The 26,817-nt window shown below is 48.9% G+C and overlaps 1 protein-coding gene across 9 annotated transcripts in view; it reads right to left on the bottom strand.

The window, feature by feature from the left end:
• raw (NDT-like domain-containg protein raw) overlaps positions 1-26,817 on the bottom strand; it is a 923,024-nt gene that overhangs the window by 20,017 nt on the left and 876,190 nt on the right. The window contains exon 1 of one of the 9 annotated variants that reach the window (XM_071657214.1): positions 12,593-13,120. The exons of 7 other annotated variants lie outside the window; for them this stretch is intronic. In XM_071657214.1, coding sequence (XP_071513315.1) covers positions 12,593-12,653 — 61 coding nt within the window. In that variant the 5' untranslated portion in view covers positions 12,654-13,120. Of the gene's footprint in view, positions 1-8,012; positions 8,389-12,592; positions 13,121-26,817 lie in introns of those variants that run through there. One more of the 9 variants, XM_071657217.1, reaches the window with a different exon arrangement.

The raw sequence follows: 26,817 nt of genomic DNA on the forward strand, positions 1-26,817 counted from the left end.
CTGGCAAACCTACCGTGCATCGTCACACAACCCGGATCAATTCCTTCTTCCAGACACCGTCAATGTTATGAAACATCTTCAAATCTTTCCTGCTGTTTAGTGTATCATACAGTATACATCCTCATGAATAACGATCATCAATGGTCTCGGCATTTTCTGTATCCCAAACATCGATTAGTACACGATATATAACACAAACATTACATTCAGTTACGGAGTGTAACAATGCGATACCACACAGACAGACTGGTGTATGTATGACGGACGCAGGTGTACACAGTCGGGGCTGACAGACGCAAACTGCCCCAATAAACAGTTTCCTCCATATTAGAAAACGTTATCCCCCCCCCCCCCCATCTCTTAATCTCGGAGGATCCCCCTCGCCCCAAGGTCACCAGAGACACCCTCCATGTTCGCCCCACCGTCAGCCTACACTGATCACCCATACCCTGCATCCACACTCACCACCACTCATCCACCTTGAGGACATGGGCGCGTGACGCTACCCATCATGCCCGCGTCCCTGTCTGACCCTGACCAACAGTGGGACAGGCTAGTGTGCACTGTACTCCCGCCTGGAGATAAACACTGGTAGTGGTGTGCGAGGGGCTTTGGGATGGGCGTGCCGGGCGTGTCCCGCCCATGCCAAGCGCTGGGGTTGACGCCCATGGACCAGTGGGCGCCCACCCGCACCCCCTTACACCCAACTACGTTTTAACTGACGTCAGTAAGGCCAAGCAGGGCTGCAAGGTAACCAAACCCTAGTGGCGGCAGCCGGCGCCATGCCCACACAACGTAACGTACTCCAGCTGATCACACCCCCCCTCCCCATCCTCACCCATATACACAACCAACCACACTACCTCATCATCAACCACGTACACACCGAGTTAAAGGTAACCTGGCTTTTGATCTCCCCAACCTCCACGCACACACAAAACCTATATCCTCGCCACATGCAGCCGTAACTCTTAGTAAACCCAATAACACTTCTGCAAATTAGCCCACAAGCGATATTCACCAACACCACACTACACAGAACACCTAAAACGACTGCCGTAAACTGCTAAACACGACACCCTCCCTTCGCACAGCCTTGCTTACAGAATGGGCCATAAATCACAGACATACGTACTTCCTAAGAACACCACCATGTACACATCTATCTACGCAGTCACATATCACACCTACCTGTTGTATTCCCTACAGAGAATCCCACAGACGAAACACAACCAACACAACCACATAAGGTAGGGCTGGCTTACGCCACTACATCAGTCCACTGCAGGGACTATATACACAACCAAACTGTACTTATCAAGGTAATACAGTGTTTACAGCCAATGATCTGTGTTATCAGGTGTATCATACCACCGAAAATATCTCTGACGTCTGGTGCCCTGAAAGTTGAGGAATACAGTCTCATTTTTCTTCTACTACAGCCACTTTCAACTCGAGTAAGACCCTTGGATATCATAGCCTAGTCTTAAAGGCTCAAGTCAAATGCCAGACCATCATACCTAACTTAGGTCGTACCGTCATGTGAGAGGTTAGCGATAAACAGAAGAGGTCATAATCATGCAAAATATCTTCTAAATAAAAGAACGTATCATGAAATGTTTCTGAACATTGGATTAACTACATCAACAGCTTGGTTCAGCTGTTCGATACCTTCCAGAAACCAAACCAATGGTTATCAGTGAACAACGGTACTCACACGCATGAAACGTATGACCTCCACTGTCTTGTACCCATAAACATGTTTAATGACGACTGGGACATATAAAAATACTGTAGAGCAGATGTTACATAGTCGTTCTTCCAGATAGTCATGTGGATACTGCAAGGGTTTCAGTTATTCAACATTATGTTAAGGGTGATATATGGTATCGTTGTGTGAGAGAGGGTTTATGGCTGAGCGCAAACGAGGTAGAATTCTTCGACCTGGTGTTGACTTACTGCGGAGTCACGCGGGGGAGGAGAGCTGCATCAGCAAGTGAATGGAGGAGGCAGGAGAGAGGGAGGTGTCTGTCATTGTGACAGGAGTAGTGCACAGCCCAGGCTTAACCCTTGGGGTAGTACATGACGTCAAGCCACAGTGCCGTCCCCTTTGGACGCGAACGATCCGCACTCCGGCGGCGATAGTAGCTAGGTGTCCTGACGAAGGGCTCGTACCCACCTCAGTGGATAGGTCAGGGCAGACGCGCAGCGTAGGCGGCTCCCACGCCCACACATACACATAAACCCTGGCCAGCATTCCTTCCTGGCTCTCCCTCCCCTCCCTCACTCACACACACCCTCCACGAGTCTTACCAGCTAATATTAACCCCATCAAGAGAGCCACGGATATTTAAGTCCCCCCAGCACACAGGGTGACGCAGGACCTGGATGGGGACCCACACGTGAAGCTGCCTGGTTCCGCCTTGTCAATGGTCCCAGAAATACACGGGCACAAAAACACTTCGCCTTTTGCAGCCAACCAAACATTGTTCAGCGTTGTGGTGTGCGAATCCCAGGAATTATACTACCACCCGCAGTTACGCTATCACATTTGGGTTACGAAAAAAAAATAGATGACGGAACAGGATTACCGACCAATACATAAAGATGTCAAACTCTGCGACTTAAGAACAGATAAAAGACGGCGAGAATTTTTTCATGACTCCTAGATGCACGATATTACGACCCTTGAGGGCAACGGGACGAACCCTTCAGTATGACGGGTCAGTAGCTATGCTATCATACCCATCATCGTGCTCAAGGATTTTTAAGGTCAGGTCTAAGGACTGAGGCACCTTCTCCAAGAATCACAGTCTGTTCAAGGATTGTGTTACAGCCCTCAAAAATCCTCCTTCTCCGGGCAATTTCAACATCCTGAACCCCTATACAATCCCATCCAATTTTAATCTAGTTTTCTAGACGCCGCCTACGAGTCCTACAATCCTTACCATCCATCCACCCAGGCTACTCAGCCTAGCTTCATCGAAGATGAAAATCAGTGGACGCTACGCCGACCCCTGCCAACTGCCTGGTATGTAAGTTACGCTATCACTTCCAACGGAAGAAACAAAGGCTATTTATCATATCAACCCTTTGAGTCCGACGATACGATCCTTCAATACGTAGGGTACGATTCTTGAGTACGATGGTACGATCCTTGAGCAAGATGGTACACTCCTTGAACATGATGGTACGATACTTAATGAAAAAAAAGGCATGCTTCTCAAGCACGACCGTTAAACCTTTCAGTGTAACACTACGACAATCCTAGAGGGTGACGGTACGATCCTTGAGCCTATCCAAACCTCGTAACGTTCTGGTCAAGGGGGTGTCGTACTAACGTGCCTAAAGGGGTTAAAACTATTTACAAAAGTTATACTTTCAAGTGACGTATCAAGTTCCTTCTGACGTATGGCAATTGAACTCAAATCCGCGTACTACTCTGGTGATGAAATAACTTGTTAAACACGGTCTCAACGCTGAAACATTCATTTAAGCATATTATCAACTCCGGCACATTCGTTAAACATAAACCACGCTGAAACAATCGTTAAGTACTCACTGTAAGTTGGAACATCTGTTTAACAGGGTTCAGTATTCAGTGTAAAGTGAAACGTTTAAGTCTTAATACTGAAACACGAAGGATCTATATTTAAAGCTCAAAGTTCTATCCAAACAAAATATGGATAATGAAAAAAGAAAAAAATGTATGCAATTTGTGAACTGTAAACGAACCATGACATAACCATGGAATAACATGACTAAAATTACCAGATGGTAAAAATTAAGTTGGGCGGGTGCAATTTTGTCATCCTTTCAAATGCAAGCCGCGCGCGTTCCACGCTCAGTGCGCCAACGGCTGTTCATGCTGGAGGACATTGAGAAAAGTCATCTTTGTGTGTCTAAAGAATAAAATTATGGAGAAAAGACGTCGTAAACTGTAGATGAGTAATTTCATGAGTAAATCTCCGTCATAGTGGTCTGCCAAGGCGTTGTTCAGCAATATTTCCATATTATCAAGATCAGTCATCAAATTATCTAGATAAATAGATGTAGACATATACGGTATACCGATAGAGATATACATTGGTAATATAAAGCATATTTCTAATCAAAAATATTTGCTAACAACAATTAAATACAAAAACCATTCGTTGAAATGTCCCATAGGAATATGAACATCGTGGGCTAGCTACTTGCTAGCTACTTGAAGGCGCGTCCCCCGCTCTGAGCACTCCCACTGAATTCAGTGAATTTGTAACACGCGACGGCAATTCACGCCCGTGTGAACGGGGCTTTTAAGTCCGGTCGTGTTTGCCGTTACCACCACACTAAGGTACGATCTGGGGGACTACGGTACGACCCGCTAAATTCGAGCTCAGGATGATGAAATAAGACGACTTTTAAACAACTTCTAACGATGAGAGTGAAACATGATCTAATTTACGCCTCTACATATAACGCGAAAATGTATCATACATCTTTATAGATCCAAGATCATGTGCTCACCACTTATCATATGATTAATAATACTGTTCCATAAATGGACCAACAAAACAAACATGAAGCGGCCTTCAACTAGTTATTTTCATTCGCTGATCCCTACGCTATCCTTAACCGCACACAAAAAAAGTATGTCAGCAGGTCCCGGAACGCGGAGTAATATCTGATTCCAACGCACAGTTTCCTTAACCAAGTTCTCCATACGGAAATGACGGTTTTAACTGTGAGTAAACGGATACAGTATCATCATTATTACACACACATTATATATATATATATATATATATATATATATATATATATATATATATATATATATATATATATATATCATACACATATCACAATGCCCCATCCAACTTCGAGGATTCGAACCTCGTACCATTTGTGTGGAAGTGACTACTCAGGGTGAGGTAAAAGAGCCGGACCAACATACACGAGGGTCTTAGCCTCGTGTTCAAGAGGGGGGCGAGGTATAACCACAATCATTACAGTGGTGTACATTGTTATAGTCCACTACAGGCCGGGAGGGAGGCATGACCCAGAGAGTGGTCAAGGAAGGGAGGGAGGGATGGAGGCGCCTCCTTTCTCGCCAGCCAACCAACCAGCAATTACGCAAGGCGGACGGACGGCCAACCTCGGCCCTGACATCACTATCCACCAGGATCCTGACGCCCCAGCTCGCCGACGCTTCAACAACCAAGGCACAGAAGCTACACCACCATCAGGCGCTGGGCAAGACTGACTGCGACCCTTGGTGTACCGCAGACTACTGAACCAGGGTCCCCAGTTGAACCAATCACCACTTACTTAGGGACCCTGAGCATACCACCAAAAACCAGGCCACGATACCAAGAGCAACAACCACCAAGACCCCCGCCCGTAGTGTTCTATAAATCTGTAAATAAAGACATTTCGAGTACCGACGTCCCACACACTTGAACCCCAGATGGTGCAGCGGCGGCTAACAGAAAACACCAATCGTACCATAACCTGTTATAGAAGCAACATGGAGGAAAGGCAAGCGCATCACAACCTTATTTGATGATCCGTGGTCTTCATCACCGCTCCGCTCCACAACTCTAAATACCTGAATAAGTACAGCGAACACCGAAACTGTTAAGGCAATATCACACTTAACGATAGTCTTCGTTTAAAAAGGTAACAAACGACGTATGCGGTTTAATAATGTTTCATGCGTCATACAGAGAGAGAGAGAGAGAGAGAGAGAGAGAGAGAGAGAGAGAGAGAGAGAGAGAGAGAGAATGCAAATGTTTAATCTTGAGGGTAGGAACATCCTAGAGTAGTTCTCGGTGACTAAGTGACCTGAGGGATGCGGCCCAGGAATTAGGATAGCGCTGTTTATGTGTTTTACGAGGGACTGCCTACTGCTGCTATTAATAGCCAGGCGGCCTTCGCCTCACTCGGAGGACACTGGCCTCAAGGAGAAATTTATTACCTCAGACATCTATCCCAACGCCCTCACTCCCACCCCTCCTTCCTTGACTTGCTATCGCACTCCCACTGACAAAACCAAACACCTTCTTCGTCCTAGCCAATATCATGGCTTTCACGTTACCAAAGGCACTCGTTAATATTAAACTAGTTATCTGGCGTTTGTGAGGGGGGGGGGGGAATAAGTGGCATGTGTGTGAGAGAGATGCGGGAGATAAGAAGAGATGCGGGAGGTTCCCACGCTTGATATCTGAGTGCAAGACAAGGTTCCATACCCCATCACTAGCGGTACGGTCTCTACCGTGCCATGGTTCGGTTCGTGAGGACGCACATATATCCTCCAGGGAATTCGAGAAAACGTTGAATAAGAAAACACGGATACAGGAGAGAGAGAGAGAGAGAGAGAGAGAGAGAGAGAGAGAGAGAGAGAGAGAGAGAGAGAGAGAGAGAGAGAGAGAGAGATCGCTTTTGCGTAAGTACGCGTGCGAGAACGCGCGTTTGTGAATGCAGCAACTCGGGTGTATGTGCTGGTACCGATAGCCAATATATGAAGAAAACAACTGTGCGTGCATATATACAGAAGGAAAATGTGTGGGCGCGCGTGTACGTGTACACACATGGTGGAGCCACCACGCGTGTCCAGGAGTCAATCAGCTGATCCACCCACACCCTCCACTCACCGTGTCCACACACTAATATACTTTCCCCACTCACACCATCACAGCATCCCTGACAGGATACGGTTCTCGCTAAAGGCTACTTACCTGTGCCAAGCACGGGAGAACTGCACACAACACATAAAGAGGAGGAAGAGGAGAGGGGCTTTTTATCACATCCGCAATAGACACATTCGCCCTTGTCCCACACACACTTCTATGTTCATGTTAATTTACTTGAGAATGCTTTGCAAATAAACACTCAAGGTCGTTATAAGGCACGTTACAACCACCCTCCCCTCCTGTCTTGTGTCGATCCAGGATAAGATACGACCCACTTCCCATTTTGGGACATAACGAAGTACGGGACTCCCACCTTCCCCTCCTGTCTTGGGTCGTTATAAGGCACCTTCACCTTCGTCACAGATAAGCTAACCGACACCATTAACCTTGCTGGCTTTTCATTCTTCATTTTTTTTTTTCACCTTCCATACTGACAGCTTCTTTTAGTCTTTCCAACGGTTATTCTCTATTTCGGGTCTTTAAACTGCGTTTGATATTTCACATATCATAAACATATTATGTTGTCTAAATAGCGTTTCAGTCGTCGTTACTTGCTCATGCCACACGTACATACCATGAAGTGAAATAGTTGAATGTCGTAAATGTCACACTTACTAATCTAGCTCATGCTAAAGTTTTATCAATTACAATGTAGAATACAATACTAATAAAAAATTGCTCCCAAGAACAAAATGAAAGACATGAACAACACTAAAAAGGCCAGTTACGACATAAAAATTTCTGTTATCTATTCACACGACTTCGTAAATAAGCCTTCTACAAAGACCAGTCAGGTCAACATGGTTGCGTCTGACCAGGACTTTATGACCTGTATCAGTGGTACAAGAGAACATTCTGAATGAGGACCTCATCCACTAAGGTACCTGTAGGCTTTGGCATTCAACAGGTCCGACGCGTCATCTGGTAACCTGAAAGGCATGTATTTGGTGACAATGTATGCATTACTTCCGCTTCTGACCTGCAATCCACATGTATAGTCCACATAAGGACCCAGTGATCAACAGATCAAATACATGGTTTGCTTCAGTACCTGGTGATCTACCAGCCACATACAGGGTCCTGGGATATAAATGAATTGCTTGTCACATATAAAGCCCACTTCGGTCACTGGTGACTTGGGAGGTAAACATTAAGTTCACTATAGGACTTGGGGACCTGTTTGACTTGTATCACGTGCAGACGTTACCTGTGGGGACACCCAGCACACGCAGGAGGTGCACGCGTGACACGAGAGGACCCTAGAGAGACCTGAAGGCCACCGACCATAACGGCCGCGGGCCTTGGACTGAACTGCATCACCAACGGTTTGCCTACCTGAAGTCAGCTGCCGGGAATAAGTATCTTCCTCACTGCCTGCCGTCCACGGCACACATTTTTCTCACACTGTTCGAACACTGGAGTCGACAACACCGTCAAGATTCATCGTTAGAACCATCACTCAGGTTTCTGTCATCTGTAGCCAGCAGTATGGCCCATATCCCTTTCACAGCAGCACCCAGCAACTCTGTATAATCCACGAGGTCAAGCTGTCTCCGAATGACAGATGTGATGAGGGTGCAGAGGCGGGAGAAGAGGCAGATGGAGCAGCAGCAGGAGCATCAGCAGCGTCACTACACACTCAAGCGCACATAAGCGTGGCTGCCACACTACTACTGCAGCATCCCAACTGCCGCCACTCACCATGGCCGCCGCTTGTTACTCTAAGCCCGCCCGCCCTCCCTGGGACTCGGAGTTGCCAACGCGCTCACCACATATACAATATCTCATTTTCATACAGAACAAAAGTATTTAGTATTTCACCTCAATGTTTTATTGGTTAAAATTAAAAGAAGAAAATCGACATGACCGAGTAGAAAAGGCATCTGTGTCCAAAGGCCTGGGAGGAACACTAGAAGAGAGGTCTAAACTGGTCCCTGACGTCATGCTACGGTCGCTACACTGCCGAAAACACTGCCAGCTCTCGCCATAGTCCCGTCTCCCGTGGGCCTCCCCGCTAAACAAAACCAAAACATCCCTACCCTGCTGGGAACTCGGACAGCTCGCTCATGACCTTAGGAGAAAGCAGGAGGAATAGGAGGAGCGGTTGCCCAAATCCCACAGGAGTCCCTCACGTGTGTGTGTGTGTGTGGGGGGGGGGGGTGAGATCAGGGAAGGCGAGTTGTTCGCCACCACACTGTCCGTAATTCACATTCATCATCCACCACATCCCAACATTATTCACCCACGTCAGTCTCCGTCCTCTCCCGTATCTTTCCAGCAATCGCTGAGCTCTCCACCAGCATCCTCTCCCATGATCAAACCCGACCACCTGTGCGGCTCGCCCACGTCCACCACACTGCTCCACTTTCTCCACCCACATGGGCAATTATTTCAGATATTATCTACCCTTAGCAACCCCGGAACACCCGGTGAATCGTGAACTAAATCATATTTAGATATTAAAAGTACTTCAGGATCTCCTTTAACAGAGTCCTGGTATTATCCATGAATATCTCCACAGACGCTACTGTAATTCAAGGCTGCGCCACTTCCAGAAGCAGGGAAATGAGGACTCCCTTTGACTGAGAACTTCCTCAAAGAGACTGTGTACTACCTTTACTGAACAGATGATGCCTCGCCAAGGTGTCATCACTGGCTGGAGACAGCGACAATAATAATAATAATACTAATACTAATAATATATATATATATATATATATATATATATATATATATAGAGAGAGAGAGAGAGAGAGAGAGAGAGAGAGAGAGAGAGAGAGAGAGAGAGAGAGTCACACGTACACCACAACCTGCATCTACAACCACCTCAATATAATTTCCACCTACATCTACGGCTCGCCAAGGTATCCCACTCGCGTCCACATCCACCATCTACCCCAGCTTGCCAGCCCTTACCTAACGGCCTGTTCCCACCTATATCAACCTACACCCACACCTCCTTTCCATCCTGGCCAAAAAGACGACTCCCTTTCGGCAGCTCACTGTCTACAAGAATCAGAGTTCCTCTGTATCCTTCGGAGATTTTCGACCATCCGTGTGTAAGAACCGCTCTAAGAGGGCGTGGGTGTTGGCACTTTGCATACACGCCTACGCCTGGCGACACCTGTAATTTGCTACCTACACAGCCGTCCTGACCGTAGTAGACACACGAGAGACCCACGGAACAACATATGCTACTCGACACGGAGGTTACTACTCTGCATGGAGGCCAAACTCATAAACGAGGGGGGGTTCCTAGGGGGTGTTACGATCACCCTCCTCCTCAAACCCCCGCAACCTGTGCCGCCGAGTGAAGGTGGGGCGGGGGGGGTTCGCCCACACCATACTTAACAAGGGTGGCGCAGGGCCGGCCATCACAAATACCTGCCCAAATTCAGCCGTGGGACGGCAAGGGCAGGCAGGAGGCTGGCCGGTAGCCGCTGGACAAGGGCGTAGATTATGCCCATTCATTGCAACCCACAGCCGCCCACTCAGTACCACCGCCCCATCTACCTCACTCACGTGCTTACCCGAAGTGTTGGAAATATCCAGCCCAATTTGATCTTAACCCCTTTTATGGTTAGTTAACTGGTAACTATCATGATCTCTTGTGATATCTGTATTATCTCAACTGTGCATTTTCAGCCGAATGGTAAATCAAATCCAATAAAACGTAATATATTCATTTATCATGACTGGCCACCTACCGACTCTCTCGCCTCCAGGCAATCTAAGACTCCTCCATCCCTACCCCAAGCAGGGCTACACAACACCCTCACTGAGGCAGACATTAACCCACACTACAGTGTGTCACCACAAACTGCTGATAAATGTTATCTTCTCACCAACCTGCTCCTTCAGAGTTCAGGAAGCACACACGGCCGCCCTCCCGGGTGGAACAATCCCACCATTCACTACACGCATCTCCTTCACTCCTGCAGGGACTCCCACTGATGTCAGTAGGGACGACGACTGACCCACCAGGGCTGGGAGGGGGACCCTGAGCCGCAGGTCTGGTGGCGCTCCCGGCACTTGAGACGCGTACTATGAGGCCCATCAGCTGGCCATCCCCGGCAACAAGAGCGTACAACACCTGACGATGGTGTAGTGTGTGTGTGTGTGTGTGTGTGTGTGTGTGTGTGTGTGTGTGGGAGGAGGAGGCGACGGCCGCCTGCTACTCCACCCACTGTGTCCACCTGTTGACCCCGCCTGCCATGCCCTGTCCTACGTCACGCCTCCACCCCCGACCCACCCTCCATGCTCTCCACCACACGAGGAGTCACACTCCACGGACACTTTCCGCGCTTCTGTCGCCTACAGAGTGACACCAACGCAGGAAAACTCTACCACCTGCCTTGATGCTGTCCCGCCACCACACACATACACACACACACCTCCCAACCACCAATCCCGGGCCACAACCAACAACCCATCATCCTCGACCAACGTCCGCCCACACTGACCATCGACCCTAATGTGGCATGACGGAGCAGGGGGCACGTCCTACATACTCACACCACGAGGCTTGCTACATTCATATCTGACCCCTGCAGCGAGGCGAGAGCTCCCCCTGACTGGAGCCTGAGAGGGTTAAGACCAGACTATTCCCTGGTAAGGGTATGGGGAATTCCCCACGGTGGCCAACACCCCAGCGCCACTACCAACGGCCACACTCGGTCTACACTAACTTAACATGCCAGAAAGTTCACTTGTCATTTATTCTTTTTACGTAATTAGTTAAGGGGAGGGAGGTGGGTGATAAACAATCAAAGCTGCCCAGTTCCTTTTCAATCTTTTTTCTCAATTCGTCTCAACTTGTAATGTTTCCTGTTTGTCTTCGCTGCGCCATGCCCACAAGGCGGGTAGGAATGGGCAACAGATACGCTGCTTGTGGCAAAACTCAAAATCAAAGGTGCGTGTGTGTGTGTGTGTGTGTTGACCTGCTCACATTACGTCAATGGATGACTGGAGCCTCTCACTAAGTTGTGAGGAATCGATCCTCCATTACCCACCTCACACCTGCCCACGATTGACAGTGGTGGGGGAGGGGGACTAAGGCGAGGGGGTGACGGTAGCATATCCCCCATTCCCCCCAAAGATCCCATCCCAGCACCCAAATGTGGGTTGCCGGCTGGTGAATATCCCACAAACAAAAAAGTCGCGCCAATCTTGCTGGAACACCCGGTATGGACACGGCCGTGAACCACAACGTTTATGACGTAGTAGTAGTGTGCATGGCCAGAGATAACGAGACGTCATCCAATAAACACACACACACACACACACACACACACACACACACACACACACACACACACACACACACGAGTAAAGACATGGTACATATATAGATGGTTAAGAGACGGGGTAACACGAGTGTACAACTCTCTCAGTAACACACAAATAATAATAATCACACACACACACACACACACACACACAAGATAACAATGTAACAGATGGTTCCTTAAGCACTTGCCCTCGTTTAAGTGTTTTGAATGACTCAGATGACCTTAGTGCTGTGTGTATGGTGGGTCAGCACCATGACCTGGTGCTGAGTGGTGGGTCAGCACCATGACCTGGTGCTGGGTGTATGGTGGGTCAGTACCATGATCTGGTGCTGGGTGTATGGTGGGTCAGTACCATGACCTGGTGCTGAGTGGTGGGTCAGTACCATGACCTAGTGTTCAGAGTATGGTGGGATGAAGAAATGTGATGCTGGAGGACAGGACTGTGGTGCTGGGGGACCAGAATGGTGCTGGGGAAGTCAGGGCTGTGGTACTGAGGTAAAGAGTGTGGTATTGGGGTGAGGACTGTGGTGCTAGGGTTACGACTGTGGTACTGGGAGGCGGGGGGGTTTGTGTCAGGACTGTGGTGGTGCTGGGGTACGGCAGCGCTGAGTGTGGAGAACTGACCTGTCATGTCGCTGCTGTAGTGTCGCATGAGCCTGTATGGCTGTGGCTGGGGTCGAACCATAGTGGACACAGACCACACCAACTACATATACCAACTGGTGCCCGTGCCAGACTCCGGCCCTCTCGCCGGCCCGGCCAGGCTGGTCCCCCTCTCCTCCGCCAGGAGGGGCGCGCCGCTGTCCCTGCCAAATACCGCGTGGGGGGGGGGGGGCGGTGGCCCTTCTCAGTTGAGGCACCTACGACCGACGTCCTCGTCACCAGCGGTCATCGCAGCGACGAACCAGTGACCGGTCTGACGAGGTCTCGACTCCTGATTATGAGGTCTCACAACACGGCAGCAACACTAGAGCACAGTGGACGTGGGAGAGGAGAGCACCAAGGTGGAGGAGAGAGACGACTGTGGTGTCGCGGCGACGGAGGTGCACTCACGACTGTCAGGACCTGGCCAGCGGCGTCCACTATGACTCTGGTAGTGAGGGCCCGGGGGGAGACAGCCGGTGATGACTACACCAGACAGTTTTGACAAAGCTTCCTGTCTCCCATCATCACCCCCCCCCCCCCGCACCTTCCCCTCCTCCCCACTCCCTAAAATTTCGACCTCCCCTCTCCCCACTCCCGTTGGGTTTTTTCAGGGCGCGTGTTACAAAGGCGGAAGTCCCGGAGTACAGGACAAACGACGTTTCTCACGACGTAGCACACACACACACACACACACACACACACACACATAGCTCCGGACGGAGGGGCGACGCATCAATGCGACGTGTGCGTGTCGCGCGACTGGTTAACCAACTATGCTGGACGGTACGACCCTTGGCCAACTTGGTCGAAGGTCTGGTCACCATGCCCAGTGGGTCGTGCGGTCGGACTCAAGCACTATACCATCGTGCTTAAAGTAATTAATGTGCAATAAGAAGGCAACAACGCGACTTTCAGTACGAGGGGGATGGCCTCCTAGACACAATAAGGCAATGTCTCCGTAGAGTCGGCCGTCAACATGCAGCCAGAGGGCTAGCAAGTAACTGGTCATTCAGTCACTCGTCTAAATCATTCATAATATCAGGCAGGCAGCGGTGGCTCCTCTTGCTACTGACCAACAAGTGAAACGTTGCTTATTACGCAATCATCCTCTGCTGCCCACGCTGTCCTGTAGAGACCGGGGAGAGGCTCTTACACAAGAAGCATTCAGCTTTCTGGAACTCGTCAGCGTAAGAGTTTACAACATTGTATATTGTATATTGACCCTCAAGGGTCACTGCAATGTCCTCCTGCCCGTTACTTGCATTTAACTACCACCTTACGTTGGCCCAAGGAAGGAAATGATGTGTTTATTCATCTACTTTTGTCTGTATTCTGCCCAGAGTAAGTCACACGACGTTCGACCGCGTGAAACACTTCACATCCCGGGGCGTCCCACCATCACACGAGAACATGACTCTCTCACGACGAAAGTTCATGATGTTGCTGTCGGTCTACAGCCGTGACGTCCTTGGTGCTGTCTTGGCCAGCGAACAGCAATCAGCCTTCTCGGCCAACCACATCTACGTGATGACCAGTCGGGTGGCCAACTTTAGCCTCACATTACAAGACTAAAGAAAAGAACAAGAGAGGGTGAGACTCCGCCACTCCAGATCAGACCCTCACACGCTGTTGCCTAAATTTTCACGGGCGTTGAAGGCCTTAGCAGATCTACGAATTCTTCACGGATTAAGTCTTTAGTTGAGGCAGTGCTGGTCCTGAGGAGAATTCCAAAGTGCCCAACCAATTCTTAGGTATTAACACGAATCACAAGATCAAGAAGAGTTTTCTTACATGTCAAACTTCCCTTTCCTCCAACTTTCGCTCCCCCAAACTCCAGGTTAATCACCTGACGAAGGCCTTGACGTCGAAACGCCTTATATAAAGTCTCCCGTTCTAACCATGTATGTGTCTCTTCACTATCTCATCATCTCCACATCATGCGACAAAATCCTTATAATCAAAGAAAAGGAAATCAAGGTCAATGGCTTCTTGTCCCCGCAAGGATTCTTTAAGTTACTGAGAGTTCACTCAGGGGTTTTCAACCTGGGTCGTCACGTATTCTCGTGAGGGCACGAGTGCCACACTGCTGATGCCCATGGCTCCAACCCTCCTGTGGGGCAAAGTTCGGAGGGATAACATCGAGGATGAGAACCGGGAGGGTCCGCGGACTCATTAACATGCCCAGGTCAAGGGAATCCCTCGTCATAAGCAAACTAGTGACTGAACATGCACGGTTCGCCAATATAGTGACGGAGCATGCAAGGCTCACCAATATAGTGACGGAGCATGCACGGCTCACCAATATAGTGACGGAGCATGCACGGCTCACCAATATAGTGACGGAGCATGCACAGCTCACCAATATAGTGACGGAGCATGCACGGCTCAACAATATAGTGACGGAGCATGCACAGTTCGCCAATATAATAACGGAGCATGCAAGGCTCACCAATATAGTGACGGAGCATGCACAGCTCACCAATATAGCGACGGAGCATGCACGGCTCAACAATATAGTGACGGAGCATGCACGGCTCAACAACATACTTCAGAAGGACGGCTCGGCCATCTGGATTTCCCAGGACAATCTGCTGACCCCTTTCTTTAAAGTCCATGTTTTCAGGATCCCACAGAAAGCGGATGTGTGCACAGTGTGTGAATGTGTACAGGGAGAGGGTGCTACCACCACCCATCTAAAGATAGATATGGGAGGCAAGGGTCATTCTAATAAAAGTCATTCTTACTGCCCCTGTCCCTGGGATGGAGACTCCCACCTATTCATTCAAGGAGTTAAAGGAAGGGAGGGAGGGCGTGTCACCTGTTACAGAAAGTGACGGGAGAAAAACCTCTAAACCTGCTGAGTGATACTGGGAGAGAAGAGGGAGCGCTAAGTGTGTTAAAAGTGGAGAAAGGTGTGACACCTACGTGGTGAGTGGGGGCTGGAGAGGCTGCCACACAAACGAATGAATGGAGAGAGAGAGAGAGAGAGAGAGAGAGAGAGAGAGAGAGAGAGAGAGAGAGAGAGAGAGAGAGAGAGAGAGAGAGAGATGGGGGGGGGGGGTTTCTGCCACCTACCCTCGTCAGGGAGATGGAGAAGGTGTCACCTGGTCATGGCAAGTGAGGGGAATGACAGCTGCAATGGTCAGGGAGAGGAGGGGTAGCGTGGTCTACCTTACAGTCAGACGGGAGGAGAAAATGTCATTTATGCCACTGAGGAGAGAATGGTGTGCGGGTCCGTCCTCATAACGGGTGAGGCGAGGGACAGGATTACCACCTTCACTGGTGGGGTGGACTGCCAACCACCCAGGAGAGACAAACAGGTGTGGAGTCAAAATAAGGGAGAGAGTAGCGACACCCACCCTAGTGACACAGAAGGTGGGGAGGCAAAACAAGGGAGAGAGTAGCGACAACCACCCTAGTGAGTAAAGGAAGGACCTGATGAGGATCCAGCTTAGCGAGGCGTGCCAACTCTCCCTCTGAATGAAAGGGAGGGATGTATCCGACCTTGGAATGAGGAGTAGGAGAGCAGTGCCAATTACCATGGTAACTGAGGGAAGGGACGGGTGCTCTCCAACCCTGCTCGGTATGGAGAGGATAGGCTGCTACCTGCCTGGTGGGATGGGTGTGTGTTGTCCATCCTTGCGAGTGGGTCACCCTGCAGGTGTGGGTACCTGGGAGTGTGCCACCCACTACAGTGAGGGTGGGTGGCACCAAGTGCAATCTAAATTAATGGCCAAGAAGAAAAAGGTGGAGGGGAGGTGTTACTTTGTTTAATCAACGGAGGGAAAGGAGGCGGTGAGCGGGTACTACTTCCCCCAGTGGGCGAGGAGAACAAGAGGTGCCACCTCCCAGAGTAAAGACAGAGACGGGGTACCATCTGTCCTGGTGAGCGAGTGCCAGGGAGGGACGAGCCATCCACACTCGTGCTACAGACGGAGGGGGGAGGGGTCTGTTGGCTTGGTAATAAAGAAGAAGGAGCGCTACCTACCCTGGTGGGTGAGGGAGACGGGTGTCATCTACCCCACTAAAATCTTCGGAATGCCATCTCCCTGGGAGAGTAAGGGGTGGGTAAGGACACACGAACATCTGGGTGTGAGCGCAGGGAGAGGCACCACATGCCTTGCTCAACAGACAGGGGAATGAGGTAAGAAGGGGGTAACATCTGGTCTAAAGAAAAGGGGAGTACCACCTCCCGTAGTGAGGGCAATGTGAGGAAGTGGTGCCATTTACTTAGATGACCTTCCTAAGTGAGTGAGGGGAAGAAGGGGTAACATCTTCCCTGACCAGTGAGGGGAAGAAGGGGGGTACCATCTTCCCTAATGAGTGAGGGAAGGAGGAGGGGGGGGGGGTCTTAGAGACAGACCTTGGAGTTATTTTTTTCATGCATCTACTGAGGAGTGCAGGAGAGGATGTACACGAGGCAGCAGAGGCACGGTAATAGCGCCTGGCTGGCACTGTGCCCTCCACACACACAAGCAACGTTTTCCTTGCGCTTTATGGGACCTGAGATGACAAGGCCTGTTCCCCTGCCCTGAATACCTACCTACTTGCAGGTTGCCTTAGTGACAAGAAGGCCAGGACGAGGCGAGAACTGCTCTGGCGAGCGTTGCCCCGAGGCGGTGCTAACTACCCTGGCGGTGGAGAGCAAAGCAGGCGAGGTGTCGTCAGCTTGCTTACCTGGTCAGTTGGGGGCAGGAATCAGGGTGTCATGAAGAAGAGACCAGTGTCACGGGAGTCAGGTGCCATGATGGAAGAGAGGACAGTGGTAGGTGACCCCTACCGCAAGCAGTGCCAGGTGGCCACAACGTGTGACCCAAGCAGTGCCAGGTGGCCACAACGTGTGATCCAAGCAGTGCCAGGTGGCCACAACGTGTGATCCAAGCAGTGCCAGGTGGCCACAACGTGTGATCCAAGCAGTGCCAGGTGGCCACAACGTGTGATCCAAGCAGTGCCAGGTGGCCACAACGTGTGACCCAAGCAGTGCCAGGTGAACACAGCGTGACCCAAGCAATGCCAGGTGACTACAGTGACCCAAGCAGTGCCAGGTGACCACAGTGTGACCCAAGCAGTGCCTCCATGACTCAACAGTAACAAAATGATGCTTGCGGTGTCATGGCGACCCTAGTAACGAGTGTGACCTTGGTGGTGTAACTGACCCTCTTAGTATGAGTTATCCTGGTGATTAAACAGTGACCCCGCACGGTGACAGTGTCCCAAATATGTATGGCATTGACCCTGTTAGCGTGATAGTGACCCCTGGCAACGAGATAGTAACCCCGTTACGTGATGGTGACCCATGTCGTGTGACAATGACCCCGTTGGTGTTATGGTTGGTGACGAGAACGTGACCCAGGAGAGTGACAGTGACTCAAGCTGTTGGACACTGACCCTGTTAGTGTGACACTTACCCTAGTGAGGAGACAGTGACCACGTTAGTGCCAAGGTGACCCCAGTAGATAAGCACGGATTTCTGCAGTGCTGCAGTGACGACCTTGGCACTGCAAAGATATACCCAAAAGTGCCACAGTGAACTCGGGCATGCCAAATCCTTTTTTTTCTTGTTTATAGTAACGAAGGTCGTGCCAAGCTGCTTGGAAGGTATGATAATGTGTCTTACGAACAAAAAGAAAAATAATATGAATTGACATGAGTTGCTTGAGTGATTGCAGACCCGAATGTTGAGTGGAAAAGCTACAGACAGAAGGAAAGATGAATGAACAGAACTGCACAGTTTTGCTGGGCGAGGATAGGAGGAGGAGGAGGAGGAGGAGGAGGAGGTATAACATTACGGCTAATCTTCGGGTGGCTGGTCTCCACACGCAAGCCGTGGGAAGCAGCGCTCAGCCGCGGGTCTACGATCATCATCGGGGCAGACGGTGACCCAGAAGTGCAGGGGATGACCTCCAAAGAACTGCACCCACAGAGAGCTACGAGAGGTTCACGTATCTGGGGGAAAGTTGCTGGCGGTGAGTCAGCCACCCGGACAATGGCCCAGCTGGGAAACGTTTGTGACGTCAACACCACCGCCTCACGAGACGGGAGTGTATGAAGGTCATATCCAGCACATAAACAAGGACGGACGTGACCCACTCTGTTGTGCCTATTCTTAATGAGCAAAGACAAAAGACTTCCCTGGAAACAAAAACAAAAAAAAAATAATTCGACGTCATTTTCTATTTCTAGAAATGACCTCCGCATGCTTATGTCCTGGGATGGGAAATCATGTTTATTTCTTGGTCTATATTTTCCTATTGTTAATACGAACAGTCCTTATTGTTCTAGACTTCCCTGCTGTATTTGTTCTACGGTTTCCTGTTCTAATGTAGGAACCCGCGTTATTGTTCTAGTGTTCTCCGCGGTCTTTGTTCATATTGTTCTAAGGTTTTCTGTTCTGACGTGGGAGCCCTCCTTACTGTTCTAGTAATCTCTGTTTTTAGTGTTCTTGGGTTCCCCATTCTCAGTGTTCTTGACGCCCCTGTTCCTAGGCGATTTTTCATGATATTCTGAGAACGGTAATATGCTCTGACTATCTGGGGTTCCCTGTTCTCCAGTGGGAACCCTCGCTACTGCCCTGAGGTGCCATATCTATAGCGTTATAATGTTCGCTGTTCTTATATGTTCACAGTTCTAAGCTTTCCTGTTCTTGAGTGAAAACCTTTTCTTCCTGTTCTATGCTTCCTGTACTATTCACCGTAATAACTACATTATCTGTAGCAGAAAGGACTAAGTAGCTCGGAACTCAACGAAAACTCGGACACATTAATAATCACTCATCAAAAAGTTCGAATCATTAAGTATAACAACAGGGAGAGAGAGAGAGAGAGAGAGAGAGAGAGAGAGAGAGAGAGAGAGAGAGAGAGAGAGAGAGAGAGAGAGAGAGAGAGAGAGAGAGAGTCTTCCTCGTACACCGTGTACAACACCCTCACTGGAAAGTGTACACCAGCTACAAAATACATTACAACTTCTTCAACGCTGATCTGTTGGTCAGTAGACATTCTTGCGGTTACACCAGAGATGATTTTCCTGTTCATGAATTGTTAAGGTCTTCTTCCATCTGCACAGATGTAGTCAAATAGATATTTATCATCTGCAGCTGATAGGTACTAATGCAAATTATCAAAAAGAAATATTAGAAAATCACAATCATATTCTTAATCATACAATGTTCTGACTTAACGAACGTACGAGTATAATATATATATATATATATACATATATATATATATATATATATATATATATATATATATATATATATATATATAAATATATATTAGTTACAGTTTTCTAGTGAGATATTCAACATTACTTGCTGCTTTCCGCTTCATGATAAGGGCGGGAGGTGTAAGCGACCTGGACATCATCAGACACTGTGCATAACCAGGTTGAGTGTCAGTGTAACTCCATCACACGGGAACATATACCATCACACAGCATAATAAGTACACACAATACTCTCTAAAACTGTTTATACGGTATAACTATATCAGTATTATTTCAACCCTGTTCTGGTGATTCTGAAGTAGCAGACGAGGCACGTACAAGAAGAATTCCCCACTCGAATCCCCTGTCAGCTTCAAAGCCAGAGTGACGAGTGAACAAAATGATGGTGCTCAATCTTCTAGTTCCTCTGGTGTTCAAGGAGGACGAGGCGAAAGATGGGAGACAACCGTCATAGCTTCACTACGCGAGGAGAGGAGGTGGTACCATAACGGCCCATCTTCGTATGGCTGGTCTAAATATACAAACTAAGGGACGCAACGGCGAGACGCTAGTCCAAGTTTTATGAGCCAGGACGCACACATACACACAAACACACACAGCTCATGAAAGGAACTGGGCGAGATAATACTTGTACAGCAGAGATTAACAACCTAACAGTACATTATGGCAGATGGCACGAGATGATTGGACGCGGGGAAAAAAGGCGGAAGGTTCTCAGTTCCAATCTGGCAAGGAGAGAGACAGATGGAGGATGAGTCATCCAGATGTAGAAAGCGGTACTCCATCGTACGAAATCCCAGTAGATATTAACCCAGACGCTTATCAAACATCTCAAGATTTTGAGAGATATATTGTACTGTGTACCATACTGGACTTATATAGGACACACTGAATATAAAGGAAGAATGAATCAAATGTTTCCTAATGAACTTCTTTTTTTATGTTAGCTGAGGCGACACGGGGCAACTGTGGCCCTAATCAAGGCCATCCCATTAACGCTATATATATATATATATATATATATATATATATATATATATATATATATATATATATATATATATATATGCGTGTGTGTATATACATGTGTATGTGGGTGGGTTGGGCCATTCTTTCGTCTGTTTCCTTGCGCTACCTCGCTAACGCGGGAGACAGGTACCCATTCTATCAAACAACTAAGGGCGGATGAACAGCTGCGCTGACTGTGGACCGACTGCCGCAACCAGGATTCGAACCAATGCGCTTGACCCTTGGCCGGCCCGCGAATGTGCTACGGTCAGGAACGCTAAGCGCTACACCACGGAAGCTTTCGTCAGGTGCGTCCATTTCCTGCGGGTTTAATGAATGATCCACAGCTTGAATTTCAATGTGGGTTTTCCTGATTACAGAGCAAATATTGCGACCGCTGCCCCACACACACACAGATATGATAACAGATCTTCCAGCTGTGTGTCGGTCACATCGCCCAGATAATCTCACTTATATTTCTCAACAAAACAATTCGCCATTTCGACTATACTCAGGCGTACCGTCACAGGAACCTTGTCACCAGTGCGTTACCAGACCAAGATCCGGGGACGGGGGAGGGGTGGGCAGCAGCTTGTGGAGTCCGGTCGCCTCTCACGGATAATGACACACACACACACACACACACACACACACCAGACCCCTTACTGATAGTCACGTGGTCCTTGTGGGGAGGGGCCATGGTCAGGTGGTCCTTGTGTGGAGGGATCAGCCCGGGTTGTGGGAGGTGGTACCTGTAGCAGCTTATAGGACGGGGAGCGACGGGAGTACGACCTCTTTAACGAGACAGCACGACGATGTAACCCTTGTGCACGACCCCTTGAGCAAGACGATGTAACCCTCGAGAACGACCCCTTGAGCAAGACGATGTAACCCTCGAGAACGACCCCTTGAGCAAGACGATGTAACCCTCGAGCACGACGGTGCGATCGATGGGTATGTTGGCTTGCCCTCTGACCTGCCCTGACCTTTCAAAGATCAAAGTTTAGGCCTTTATAAATACAACTGTGCCGTCGCGTTCTGAGAATCGTACCGTCATGATCAAGGAGTTCACAATATAAACCACAAGTTAACACAAGAGACGGCCATGCAAAATAGCATTCTTCATATAACTGGTGACTAAGAAAAACAATGACCAACCTTTTGTATTACGAAATCATCACTACACACAAGACAACACAGTATCCAAAACAACGCTACACTGAGGGCAGCACCTTATCTACACTGCTGCTGTGCTGTCACACAGACACAGTGTCACACTGCAACCAGCGGGTAAAAGGCCCAGGACTGCCGTCGCTGACTCTCTCCCCCCCCGTCACCAGTTGAGGCCAAGCCATAAACGCTCACTACGTCACCTCCAAGTGATGTGGCGAGGTGAACGGTGGCCAGAGACAGGAGCCGCCTTCTTAACCTCCCGTGACCACCACGCTCAGGTCCTTTACGTATGATGACCCGGCATCTGACCAGACCGTTTGGAAGTCAAAGGCCAGACCTTTACACTCAATCAAGGCTCGTGCCGTCAGGGTCAATAGGGGTCTTGTCGCTGAGGTCAAGGGTCGTGCTCAAGGGTCACATCGTCCTGTTAAAGGGGTTAAGCCACCAGATGCAATAAGTGCCTCCCTCAAGGTCACTAAAAGGTCACAACGTTTGCATTCTCCAGGAGGGCATCAACCCCTATCCCCCTCCTCATAACTTCCTTCATGCGAAAAAAAAAAAAAGAGACGCTTAAAATTCTGTTGCACAGCAGACAGTCAATGGTGCGTCTGTTGTCGTGCTTACGACGCTGACAGCCGTGTTCAGCTCGTCAACACCCACTAACACACTCCACCCTCCCTCACCTACCGGCATCGTACGCTGACTATACCTTCACAAATCCACCTCCACCATCACGTACCCGGGGAACCTACTGTACTCTGCTCAGGATTTCCTGAGTGCATACCATACACTCTCTCGTGCACGCTGGGCAAGGTGAGGCAACCCCGTGTGTTTGCGGTGGTTGCTCTTGTTCTTGACATACTGATGGTCTTCGTCCGTCAGCAACACCCTGGCTCCATCTGACTCCATTGCACACGACGGTGCGACCCATGACCACGACGGTGCGATCCCCGAACACGACGGTGCGATCCTTCAACACGACGTCACGACATTTTGAGCACGACGGTACGACCCTTGAACACGACGGTATGATCCTTGAACCCGACATTACCATCCTTTGAGCACGACGGTACGATCCTTGAGCACAACGGTACGATCCTTGAGCACGACGGTACGATCCTTGAGCACAACGGTACGATCCTTGAGCACGACGGTAAGATCCTTTAACATGATTTTATGAAAATCTTTCCTTTCCTGGTAGCAGAGTTTCAAACCCAAAAGAGTCCTGCCATTTTAGCTATTTGGACCCTAAACCTAGAGAGTTGGATCAATCTAGCGATAAATCTTGCGATCCAGCGGCATGCGCTTGTTTCTTGTCGTACATGATGTCTGAGGAAATTCTAGCAATTTGGCCTAATTGTGAAATTTCAACTACATTCACGATATATATATATATATATATATATATATATATATATATATATATATATATATATATATATATATATATATATTATAAATCTGTGAAGTTTATCAAGCCCTTCTGCATGATGGTCTGGCCTCTGACCCGACCTTCAAGGGACACATACCGTCGGGGTTAAAAAACAAAAGGTCATCAGGGTCCAGGTCAAGGGGGTATAAACTTACTACAGCAGAGAAGGCAGGACACATCACCCTTACCGTAACATTCCCCTCGGCAGCACACAACTGAGGGCACCACACACACACACACACACACACACACACGCGCCCCTCCCTCCCTCAGTGTACAGGCACGTGTGCGGCGCATCCTACTGTGGACGGAACCTTAGCCAGGAAGGCTTGAAGCCCGCCCACTCCAGCCGGCCCTCGCCCCCTGATAAAAGTCTTGTTGGTTGGGCTGTGAGCGCGCGCTAGAGAGAGAGAGAGAGAGAGAGAGAGAGAGAGAGAGAGAGAGAGAGAGAGAGAGAGAGAGAGAGAGAGAGAGAGAGAGAGGTGGGTGGGTGTTGTACTCTCACCAGGACATTAAACAGCCGTAAAAGCTTTTTACTGCCACGCACGGCAGCCTCCCCTCCTCGTTAGCAGCAGGCAACTCTTAATGCCTCAAGAAGGTAGTGTCGCATCCCGTTCACTTCTCTCAAGCAAGACTGTAATTACTCACTGAAAACTGGCACTTCTCCTTCTCAAAAAAGTATATATATATATATATATATATATATATATATATATATATATATATATATATATAATGATATGTGTCAAAAGTACACAAGTATTGAGTGCCCATGAGATGAAGATAAAACCACAAGAAAACGGAAGACACGAAGTGTCAAGCGCTTTCGTATAATTACATCGTCAGGACCGAGTAGACAGACAGACACTACTAGAATATATGACGCACCAGCCGCCACTGGGCGGGAAATGAATTAAGAAACAGGTCAAGGGATTAGGGCACAGGTCACTCTCGATGACCTAACCTCTCTAGAGTTACAAATTCAAGTTAACCTATGTTCTGGGGAAACATAATATTTACAATTTTTTCACGTATAAAGTTATCTAATCTCGATAAACCAACATTCTTTTTATATCAATATCTCTATGTTTAACAAGAGGCAACGATTCAACAATATTTCTGTCCATTACTAAGTTACTGTGTGTGGTGTGTGGTGAAACAAGCCACCACCTCCAACCATGCATTGATGTCATCCACTGCAAGGCTCGGGGGTGCGCTTGTCACGTGAGGCGTAACGTGGTCACAGGATGGTTGGCTTAAACGACCGTGAAATGAATCCTTATGACACAACTCCTGAAGGACGAGAACGGCCTGGAGTGCGAGGCAAGTACATCCTACACGTAGCCCAAGGGGCGGAGTCCCTAACATTTTAAGCCGTTTCCTGGACGCATTACGCGAAGTGATGATTTATGTTCGTGAAACTCATCATCCGAGAATATCAAGTGAATCACATACTAATGAACCATTACAGCTCGAGTGGTGTAATTGCACAGCTGTGGATATGTAATTAATCGTTCACTGGATAAATATAGTGTTAACGTAATGTGAATAATGAAGTGTAATGTAATACGTCCGTTTTTGCTTTCGTGGGCCACTGGAAGACGAGAGAGAGAGAGAGAGAGAGAGAGAGAGAGAGAGAGAGAGAGAGAGAGAGACCTGGCTAGGCTGAAGGCACTGAACTCAATTACAACGGCACGACTCTTGAGCAACGAGATACGGTAATGCGACACCTTAAGCACGGCCAATACGATACTTAAAAGACTGGCGACCCTACCCTTGAGCAGGTTCGACACGACCCTTGATTGCCCACAAGTGTGTAGGTCTGGCTTGAGGTCGTGTCCTGAGGCCAGGCCATCTTACTGAAGGGTCGTCCCTGCGGTGCCTAGGGTAACCACAGTCAAGGAGCGGCCGCAAACACGGATGACATCACCGTCGCTTCAGCCTGGCTGCTCGCCTCCTGCAGACAATGACCACGCACTCTACACGTACTCTTAACGCATGCCAGAACGTACTGCGCCAGGATAATATAACACGGCTTTAACGTGGCTGTTGTATAAGACGATCGCATGAGGTTCACATTCAGCTTTTGCTGACAAGCAGCCGACACATGGCACGCGCAAAAGGTGCCACGGCTGAAAGGCACAGCTGTCTGCAGACCAGACTCACTGAGGCGAAAAGGTTGTAGGAAGAGGAGAAGAACGAAAGGAAAACACATGGAGAGGAGGAGGTATCACAACGGTGAACCCTCGCCTGGCTGCTCTCCACACAGAGGCTATGGGAAGCAGCAAGTCGCGAGAGCAACGTTGAGCAGAGGTGACAGCGGGAATGTTAACGAGGCGGAAGGCTTGTGATCCCACGCTGGAAGAGCCACAGCGCACACGCAAGCAGTACTCCAATACCGGGGCGAATGACACCTCCTACAGATATGGAATCAACCGCAGAGACAGAAGCCCAAGCGGATCTTATAAAACATAAGCTTTTGGGAAGCAGAACTCACGATCGTAAAGATTTCTTGGATGGCGTTGAGGATGTGGCTACGCCCAGCACGGTTAACAGAAAAGACAGCAGCATAGACCAAGAAAGGGAACGTGACATCCACTGCACAGCTGGCTCACATACAACAAGGCTGTATGTGATTCGTAATTACATCATTGTAGGTAAAATGATGTGGGTCGCTTTACAGACCCTTAAGAAGGTAGCCATCCATGGTATGGCCTTTAATTGGTCGATTATCATCCAGAACTTTACGATATCACACCAATCCAGCTTAACCCCTACAAGAACAACGATACGACCCTTAGAGCACGACAGAACGACCCTTTAAAACGTGAATATAACATCAGTTTGAGCACGACAGTACGACCCTTGAACACACAACGGTACAAACCGTGGAACACGAGGGGATGACCCTTATGTATGATGCCCTTGACCTCTGACTAGACCCTTAACAAGAGGCCAGACTGCCATCATACCCAAGGGCCGAATGCCTGTCGCGCTCAAGGGTCGTACCGTAGAGCTCAAGGGTCGTATCGTTGCGCTTCAGCGGTTTCAAAGTTACCAACGTGTTTCTCTCCGAGCTTTTCCCTTAACCGCCGACACCAGGAAGGGCACCAACGTACCCTGCAGCTCCTCGGGCCAACTTTCACACGCGCGCCGCTGACCATGTCCCAGTTCCACGCTATAAGTCAAGGGCACCAACGCAGGGCATCAACCAAACCGTTCCTTCCACGCGCGCGTTAGAAAAATAAAAATATCAAAAAAAAGTAGAAAAAACGGCGGGCGATAATCTGAATTATTTTGAAAAAAAATCCCAGGTTAGCGCAGGCAACACAGCGCCGGTCGTCGTTAGTGCTACAGGAAACTACAG

Source organism: Panulirus ornatus, chromosome 64, assembly GCF_036320965.1.
Source record: "Panulirus ornatus isolate Po-2019 chromosome 64, ASM3632096v1, whole genome shotgun sequence".
Classification (NCBI taxonomy): Eukaryota; Metazoa; Arthropoda; class Malacostraca; order Decapoda; family Palinuridae; genus Panulirus; species Panulirus ornatus.